Source organism: Haliaeetus leucocephalus, unplaced genomic scaffold (assembly GCF_000737465.1).
Source record: "Haliaeetus leucocephalus isolate CR32 unplaced genomic scaffold, Haliaeetus_leucocephalus-4.0 Scaffold229, whole genome shotgun sequence".
NCBI classification, from domain to species: Eukaryota; Metazoa; Chordata; class Aves; order Accipitriformes; family Accipitridae; genus Haliaeetus; species Haliaeetus leucocephalus.
Genome location: NW_010972665.1, coordinates 6,648,778 through 6,658,975, shown reverse-complemented (window position 1 = coordinate 6,658,975; position 10,198 = coordinate 6,648,778). Strand labels below are relative to the sequence as shown.

Sequence of the window (10,198 nt, the reverse complement as noted above, 5' to 3'; positions counted from 1 at the left end):
TATGTGCAGGAGAAGATGCACTACTGTCGAGACCTGGATTACATCTAGCTACAGAAGTGGTGAATGATTTATCATCACAAATCAAGTATTTTGGTCAAAGGTCCGACTTCAAAAAGAGGTACATTAAGGCACAGTATTTTTTGTTTGTTTGTTCAGTAAGGCACTGCTTCAGTATCTTTGAAATTCAGAAAGCATTTTGCATGTTCATCCCTGCATAGTTTTATGCATAAAGAGCCAGGGGAAAACTGGGGAGAAAGGAAAAATCAAGCACAGTGAGGAAAATTTCTACAGCTTCTGCATCTACAGCCTTAGTGACATAGATTAAAGTACATTTCAAACCCCAAAGCCAGCTTACAGATGTGTGACTGCTTGGATTCAGAACTTAGCTCGAATGCCCAGGCTGCGTTCAGTGAAATATGTAATTGTGTTTAATGTATGCCTCTGCAAAACCCACACATAAGGCATCCTGAAAAAAAGCCTAACCCTTTCTCTTTTTTTTGCCGCTTCTGCAGGAAACTATGCCCCAGACACCAATATTTTCCACCATGCTTGGTTCCAGTTGTAGTGGACAAGTGCAGCCAGATATGGGAGATAGGTGTGTGGACCCTGTTTATCAGGATGGGAACCTTGTTTCTGGATCACTGGAGGCCTTGATAGAGCGGCTGGTGCCCACCATGGACTATTATCCAGATGTAAGTAGCCACTGAAGGGTTTTGGGTTTTTTTTTCCTTCCCATGGTTTTACTGCATTAGTATCTGGATTGGTGCTTCTTCAAGAAATTCTACCTCCACCTGATTCAAGATTAAGATGTAGGCTAAAGATGCATTTATTTTACTTGCAATATGCATTCACTAAAGATGTTGCTCAATGGGGATACTGTCCTTTCTGGTTTTAAATGAGAACACTTGTTAGAAAGATAAAGCCGTGTTGAACCCAAATGGGTGCCTTAAGAACCAATTAAAAGCAGCATTAGCTACAGAATTTTCAATCCCTCTAAGCTGCTTTAGCTCTAATGCAGCCAAGATTAACTACTAACCAGCTCCTACCTAGGGAAGCAGACCTGAAATCAGCTCTAGTATTTTTTTTCCTTAATTTTCTATGCATCTCCTAGTTAGGCCATCATAAAAAAAACGAAAATAGGTTTTAATTAAAATGCTTTCTTTCTCAAGACATTTTAATGGGCCAGCACTGTAATAATGTATATTTCTGAGCCTGAAAATGATTTTGGAACTGATTAAACATCCTCAGTGCAGTCCCCTGAAGTAAATACTACTTTTAACTCCAAGGCATGCAGTAAGATTCTGAACCTAGGATATTATTAAGAGATCACTTTATCACTTAAAATTACCCTTGTATCCATTAATGAAAGATGTTATTTAAACAAGTTGCCAAAGATCAGAGAGGCTATATAGCATATATTCCATTTGAGCTCTGAAAAAGTGGCAGCTATGGCAGAAGCATCCCAGCTCTTTGTAAAGACTAACAAGGGGGCAGGAAATTGCAATCACTATTAACTTGCATGTTGAACTTAACGCCTGCAGTAGCAGGCTGTGCTGTATCTTCTTGTATGTTTCTCAGTCTAATTCATATAAAACTTGTTACTGTGGTTTCACTTCAGTCATGATAAAGTCCCTCCAAGCTCCCACATATACACCACCCATCTTCACAATCACCATGCACATTAAAGGGACTCCCCATATGAGAGTTCAGTGGGTATAAGCGGCAGAATTGCCAGCAATCATCAGTGGAAGATTAAAAAAAGCAAACCCAGGATGTTTTAACATTCCAGTTCAAAGGTAATCCTAAACCTTGCATTTAAATATGGCTAACATACAACTGTACTACCTTTGACAGATGCTGACTTAGTACCAAGTCCTTTATAAGATACAGAGGGATAACCATTGTTAGACATTCAATCTCCGCTCCCTCTCCCTGCCCCCAAATACATATTGTAGAACAGACATGCAGAAGAAAGCAGCGGGTAGAGCCAGTATGATGTACCAGTGGAATAGCTTTAGGCTGCTGTAGTTAAGCCTTCCAATGAGTCAGTTACTTGTCTTTTGTGTGATACTAGAATATAGTTACTTGCTGCTTGGATTTCTGGACTATAGCTAAGTTTTTTAAGGAGTTGCCAATGCACATCCCTTATTGTAACTTGTAACATAAGATCTATTTACAACACAGCTACTCTGAAACTGGTTCCATAAAGTGAGCATTACTTAAGGGGTCTACAACTTATTTTGGAATGCTGTTAGTTTCCATCGTGCTATCCCATACCCCATGCAAGGGAGCATTGCAAACCAAGCAGTCACGGACCCCACCCTGGGAGGCTGCTGTTTAAATAGACAGCAAGCTGACAGCTGAGAGAGATACAACAGAAGCAATCAAGGGAACTCCAGGGACAGAGACATGGAAAACAGCATTAAACCAAATTCATCTCCTCTACCGCAGGACACATGCTTTTAGTTAAATCAGCTCACCCAATTTAGCTGAAAGGATTAATTATAAAGTGAGTAGATAAATAAGCTTTGAACAACATAAAGAAGGAGCTGTATTTGAGTCATCCTCAAATCCGAGTTTCCTGTTCCAGTTCAGTTGCATGTTTATACTTAATTTCATGCTCATTTCTATTTTCAGTTGCCACAGAGTGTTAGAGTGATAGCCATTTATGCTGGTATCCTGTCAGAAGAGTGGCCAATACTGTATGTTTAAGAGAAAGGTATAAACACCTCTCAGTCACATGTCTCTGGCTATACATGCAAAGGCAGGCAGCATGGCATCACCTATTAATTTGCACCACGAGAAGCTATTGGTAACCTTAGCAGAGATTACCTTAGTTTCAGAGTGACATATGTGTAAGTTGCAGTATTCATCCAAATGTTTTGATTAGTCCATCTGAGCACCACACTTGGAAGGCATTCCCACCTGTGTGGACATTAAGCTAAAAGATCACAGTAACCTTCCAGACAGAAAAAAAAGGGCGTGGGGGAAAAAGCAAACACAGAGTATCTTTCTATGCTGGTTACAGAGGCAAAACAAAAATGTATTTGCCATGTTGGCAGAACATGAGACAGGCAAGGGAGGACGGGAAAGATAAGGGCCTACATTTGTGTACTGCTCTTTTGAGGCTTGTTTGTGTACAGGGACTTGTTCAGCACATAGAAAAATGTATACTCATGAGACAGAAGAGTTCGGGAGGTTAGGAATGGAATGTACCAGTCTGCAACCCTTGTGCCCAAGCAAGAAAACGTTTCAAGAAAATATTTCACAAACAAGAAGTTCCAGAAAGAGCAGTGAGAGCACAAAGAAAATATTTTTCTTTCTTTTTTTCCTCCTCAAGAAGACATCAGTGCATTCTTGGGTCAGAGATTAACAATTCCTTCTTTAGGCTTGTGTGCTCACACTTTTTTTTTTTTTAACTATAATTCAGATCATCTCTTAGCAACAACTGTAGGCACTAAAGGAATCTGGCTTCTTATTCCCTTGTAAAGCACAAGCCCCTTTTATATCAGCTTACGTTGTTCCAAGTGCAGAAAGGACTTTTTTTTTTTGCCTCTTCTCCTAAATACCTGTCACTTTTGTAGGATAAATGGAGCTTAACTTTCAATCTCATAGCTTATGGAAGCATTTTTTTAATCAATCTTTGTCAAACCAGCTAGCTTCATAGCTAAATTTCCTTCTCCAAACCATCAGCTTCATGATTAGGGGACTGCCTATGAGATAGTGTAGGTTTTTACACTGTTATAACATTTAGCCTATATAGGTATAGTAGTGCAGGTGCATCAAATCACAGAAATCCTTGATCTAGATAAGGCATGTGACATTAGTATGAAATATTTCCTATTCAAAATAACTGTGATCCTAGGCCCCAAGACCTACTGCTAAGCTGAAATGTATGGCTTAGTTCAGCCTGAATTTTCTTTATTGGATAGGGAGTGGCTGTTAGCAGAGAGGCAAGGAGATGGGCGTCAATACTACTGTCAAACCTATGATCATTAATTTGGTTCTTAGTTGCAGTTACTCCTTGTCTATGCCAGCATAAGCAACAAAAGTATGAACCCCCCACCCCCAGTTAGATAACAATATGTTGTAAACCAGCATATCTTGATTGACCATAATGGAACAATTTTGTTTTCCAAAGTAGTGAACCTAGTTCCAGGTAAGTGACTTAAAAAATTGACTAAAAATACAGCAGGTGGGTTCCAGAAGTAATAATAATTTGTTTCTAAAACCTAGTAGTCCAGTGTTGTCTGGAAAAGCACTGCGTGGGTCCAGTACAGATATTGCTGATTAGAGACACATCAGCAACCCTAAAATGGAAAGTACACACTTCTATGGCCATGTATCTTCCTGCACTTGCCAGTTCAGCACTTTTTTGAACATCATGTAAAACATATCAAAGAAACCAAATAAAAGCATAGGCCATCTGGGTCACACTTTTCTTGCAGTATAACAATAGGGAAATGATACTCTGAGTAGGCCTTTCTCAGAGTCACTCTGGATAAACACTGTCCCACATCACACAAACTTCCACCAAGGAGACCAACACTAGAATTGGTACAAGAAGCAAAATTACATCTTTCCTTAAAAGAATGTGTTCCAGCTTATCAGAGCAAAGGTCACTTGCAGGGCAGTGTGGCTTAAGTTGTGGTTCCCTGCTACTTACATGTACAGGCATCTTTCAGACAGGCTTCTAAACTCCCAAAACAAGAATGTGGTGAAGGGATGAAAGTATCAGAAGTCCATAACTTTTTTTTTTAATTCCCCATCTCTCTCAAATGCAAAATATGATAAAAGTGAGGGCTGCTTCATGTTTCCAGAACAAAAATTTTCACACAACCAGTGACAGCTGACACACCCAACAGCTAAATTCCTTTTCCAGATAGTCCAGACTCACAGTTTTAAGTTCAGAGACAACACTGATAGAAATGAATGCAGAAGTTGGCTACGAAAAAATAACAGAGGATAACCAGGCATAGTTTAAAACACAAACAACCCCAACCTCCCCCCCCCCCCCCCAAAAAAAAATCTCACAGCCCAACACTATTCTTTCTCTTGCTTTCATTCCGAATGGGGAGTGTAACAGTTTAGGGATCATTCCTACATACATAAGAATAAAAGATGTGATACGTTATCCCATAACACAACAAAGTCCCCTTTTGTGAATCAGGTTAGCTCTTCAGCCTAATTTTAGTGTCCATAACACACTGCATACCCTACTATAGATTTTTATAAAGCTTCTCCAAAGCTGACACAATGTCATCAACTGTTTCTAGATGTAGGCGTAAGAACTACATTGAATTTCTTTCTTAAATTAATGAACTTCCATTTTTTATCATTGTAACTGTAAAAACCCCCAAATTCTGGAAAAGGACATAAACAAAATACCAGACAGAAGCCCAGTTTCTTAAATTTTCCCAATGTACACTTGTGTGGGATGTTTGCAACCACGCCATCAAGAATGGAGGCCACGCTGTCAGTGTCCTGTCACTGCCCTGGCCACCTGCTCGAAGTCACCAAAAGCCTGATTGTTAGGTGGCCCCAGCTGTCCATCTTCTGTAGGCATCAGTGGAAGCGCTACTCAAGAACCTGATCCGTAATGTCCATCCAGCCAACCCTTCTCCTCCTCTCTTCCTCTCTTCATAAACAATAGAGGAGGCAAAGACTATGGATTAACTCCAGTTCTGATTGTAGAGAATTAATGCTGCTCCTAATTTAATACATGAACCCCAGTGCTAGTAAGATCTTCAAATCAGAATGAGCATTTTAAATGCCTCAGCTATATCACACTCCACTCTTTCCCTAGCTTCCTCCACAAGCTCAGGACAGAGTTGGATGTTTAACAGATATATGCTTAATCTATTATACTGTTCACTTACTCCCAGAACACTGTGACTTTTAGTTAGTTTTATTTTGTTAAAAAAAAAAATTCCTTTTCTCCCTTCTGATATTTGGAAGTTTTTAGTGCTAAATTTATATTATAGGGCACGCTGAGTACTGAAGAAGTGGAAACATTTTTCATTAATAGCATGTTTTATTGTGATTAGAGAGATAAACCCCATAATTTTTTTGAAGTCCTAAAGATACCATTATTGTTTAACTACAAGTGTGTTTTAGAGACTGCAAGCAGCAGAATTTGGTAGCTGATAGCAGAGATGCCACATTTTAGACAGGTGGTCTTAAGTTTTTAGAGGTCTCAATTTACTTGCCAGTCCAAGGTGGTATATGTGCACATTGACTATTTATATGCACACTTAGCTGTGGCCTGCCAAATCACATTTCTAAAAACATGGTGCAAAGTAACAGTATACACTGCAAACATAATGAATGTTTATTGAAATCCATTGTCAAGGAGATCCCCTACAATTTCCTAACTCCAAATTTTGTCAGAAAGCACTTCTGTTTTTCCTTTAGGCTTATGAGGTGCTACTGTCATTACTCAGGAAATTACATTCAAATACGAAGCCAAATTTCAAACACTGAAGCAAGACTAGGGCATGAAGGGATTCTCACTTCAACTGAACTGTCCAGAGTATGATTCAGGATACATTGCAATACAGCTTTTAAAATACAAATGGAGAGGCTATTTCTAATGAGAAGTTATAATTGTTGGCATTTATTAGCAGTGTTCATACTCAAAAGACTCTGAAACAGGCCCCAAAGAAGTCAAGCTTAAAACTAAATTATTGTCATATGGCCACAATCCTTGTGTCAGTGATTGTGGGAAAAAAGGAACAAAAAACCCTCATACATGAAGAAATTACAGCTGTGGTTTGGAATACACATGAAGCAGTTTTCTGCAGCTCAATGAAAAACAATCACTCTTAAAGAAACAAAGCAGCAGAAATAGTGGCATTCAAGAGGCATAATGCCCTACATCAGACATACTTCATTTGTCTTTTTGGCGAGTGATGACTAGTTGGGCATATTAAGTTTGGCATTTTAAAGGGAAATAATTTAGGAATCTGAAAACACCACAGTTAACAGCCTTGAAGCCTACAACATTTCCTTTTTACAGAGCTAGAAAAGACCACCACGTCTCTGGAGGCAGGAAGAATTATAAAAAGTTTAAATGAAGGAACGTTACATTTGTGGTTTATGGAATAGTTTTTCCAAGGAAGACGGATTATTTCTGTTAAAGTTATACAACTCAGGGTTTTTTGTTTTTTTTTTGTTTTTTTTGTTTTTTTTTTCTCTCTGCTTCCACAGAGGACTTATATCTTCACTTTCCTATTGAGTTCACGAGTCTTCATTCACCCACACGAGCTCCTGGCTAAAGTGGGGCAGATCTGCATTAAACAGAAGCAGCAGCTAGAAACGGGGACTGAGGCAGAAAAGGTAAATAAAACCATTATGTCCTTCAGTTAGCTGTGCTACTGTCCTTTATTTCCCACTCTCTTTCTCGTTGTAAAGCTAAATAGATTGATAAAGAATAAATTGAAATTGTAATTGGCGTGTGTTACTGGATACACTTTTATTTGGGTCTTTTTCCTTGAAGTACTGTTGCTTCTTTGCTAGCCACAAACATAGGTTATGTACTATCTTACCAGTTGGATACAGCAGCTGGAAATATAACTTTGCTCACGAGCTACAGGTTGGTGCTGTGCACTGGAGCTATGTGTATCTGCCGTGAAACCTGCCCCGTATGTCGCTTTGCACTTTCAGGCTTTCACCTTTCTTGAATCTGATTCCCTCTTCTCCAGTCACCCTCATCATCCTATTAGAGTTGAGTGCTCTGCTGTAGGTTATTGGTGGGGTGTTTTAACTTGATGTAACAGTAAATCAGAAAGTTACTTCTCACGAAAATTAAGGGACACACTACTTAAAATGGTAGCCTGTGCTGACACATGTGACTGTGCAGTTTTACTACCACCGATTAAACCAAACTGGATCATTTACAGTACGCTCTTAAAACCATCTAAGTCTCACCATTATGGAAAGTGTGTACTGAATGGCTTTTGACTGAAATTGAAGTACCAGAACAGTGCAAGATGGGACACACATAAGAGCTGCAGAAGCAAGGATGAAATCAGCAAGTATTTAAAGACCTAAATTGTTCAAATCCTGGGCACGTTTTGGATCCATTATTCTGTGGTGAGAAGTTACATGCTCACATTCCTGATCTTCAGCATGTTGATAGACCCATTTTGTTTTCTCTTTATTGTATCACAACTGAGTGGGGAGCATAAAAGGTAACCCTGTGGTTTGGCAAAACAGAGCTTTTGACAGCAATACTGACCTAAGGGCTTCTTTCTCCCCTACTATTCCTAGGGCGCAGTCTCATATTATGTCACAAAATTATTCCACAGGAAAAACCAACCACTTAATGCAAACTGGCTTTCATCCAGGTCAGTCCCCTGATCTACTTGCCCAATAGCTATGTAAATTGTTTTGTAGGTGCTGGGGAATTCAAGGGGTCGGGGAGAGAAGGTGCAAGAACCAGTGCACTCAGCTTTGTACACAGAAGTGATAACTGTTCCCATTGCCACTGCCAAACTAATTTGTGACTGAGCAACCTCAAACTGATGCTCTGTAAATTGTAGTGGTTCCTCAGCAACATGTAACTAAACAACAGAGGTAGGAACTTGTAAGAGATGCTGGGGCCATCCAAAATGTGGAATGAGTAAAGCTGATCTGTAGACATATGAAGAGTGCTGTCAGTAGCTAGTGTTAAAATACATATGTGAAATACTTGCATTTAAAAATAATGGGATACAAGATGAAATTTTTATGAATAACAATATAGTTGGGAGATTTTAAAATTAAAACAGTATCTGGGGACTAAATCACCTGGCTGTTTAAAGATAAGATACTAGTTGTAAAGGAGTATTATTCTGGCTTTTCAGCAGATGTGTTAAAAAAATCATGGCTTCCACACTGAAATGAAATAGGATTACATCCTAACAACAGGATGTAAAACAGAGCAGCTCATATTCCAAACACCCACGCTCTTACACCTTCTGCTGACAATTTGGAAATGGGCCTACAGGAAAACCAACAAACAGCAGAGTGACATAAAACATGAGTGTTTGGGAGGTTGCTTTAATTTACATGCTTCGCTGGTTGCTTTTCCTACTATGCCCTTGATCCCTTTCTACCCCCTTAATATAAACTGTAATTTTTTCCTGCCCACTAAACACAAAATTCTTGGGAAACACTACATAAACTTCTGACATCCCTCTCAAATGACTACTTTACTGTCCTCTACTGCAAGCACCTGTATGTTTTAGAGAATAGTTTGGCCACTAGCATTTGCAAACATTTGTTTTTCTATCTGGCAACAAATAAAAGCTCATTTCACACGCAACATATAAATTTTCAAGACACTCTATGTATTCACAGTCATAACTCGTTAAGCTATCATCAGCTACCAGCACCTTCTAATTAAGTGGCTTCGTAGCAGGAAATAGCTGGCAAAAGTCGTTTAAGCAGCTCTGATCATTTCTGATAGAGTTTGCTTATGCAAATCTCTCTTAAGATGAGAAGCTGGCTGACTTGTTGCCTGGATAGCATGAGTTGAAAAAGTGGCAAGGAGCCAGATTTTGAGGTTACACACCACAATACTTATCATTCCTTTGTTTTTGACATTAATGGCTAGCCAAAGAGTCCTACAGAAGACAATCCAGAGCAAAGTGAATTAAGAAGAAAAACGCTCTAGGATGTTGTCCTGGTTTCAGCTGGGATAGGAGTTAATTTTCTTTCTAGTAGCTGGTATAGTGCTATGTTTTTGATTCAGTATGGGAATAATGTTGATAACACACTGGTCTTTTCAGTTGTTGCTAACTAGTGTTTAGACTAAATCAAGGATTTTTCAGCTTCTCATGCCCAGCCACCGAGAAGGCTGGAGGGGCACAAGAGATTGGGAGGGGACACAGCCAGGGCAGCTGACCCAAACTGGCCAAAGGGGTATTCCATACCATGGGACATCATGCCCAGTATATAAACTGGGGGGAGTCGGCCTGGGTGTGCGGATCACTGCTTGGGAACTAACTGGGCATCGGTTGGTGAGTGGTGAGCAATTGCATTGTGCATCACTTGTTTTGCATATTCCAATTCTTCTATTATTATTATTATTGTCATTTTATTATTGTTACTATTATCATTATTATTTTCTTCCTTACTGTCCTATTAAATGGTTCTTATCTCAACCCACGAGTTTTACTCCCCCCCCCCCCCCCCTTTCTTCCCCCCCCCCCCC

General features: G+C 39.5%; 1 protein-coding gene across 2 annotated transcripts in view; it reads left to right on the top strand.

The window, feature by feature from the left end:
* Positions 1–515: 515 nt before the first annotated feature.
* Positions 516–10,198, top strand: part of RASGEF1A (RasGEF domain family, member 1A) — a 23,502-nt gene continuing 13,819 nt past the window's right edge. Inside the window, exons 1-2 of one of the 2 annotated variants that reach the window (XM_010567843.1) lie at positions 516–692; positions 7,210–7,338. In XM_010567843.1, coding sequence (XP_010566145.1) covers positions 519–692; positions 7,210–7,338 — 303 coding nt within the window. In that variant the 5' untranslated portion in view covers positions 516–518. The remainder of the gene's footprint in view (positions 693–7,209; positions 7,339–10,198) is intronic. The other variant, XM_010567844.1, reaches the window with a different exon arrangement.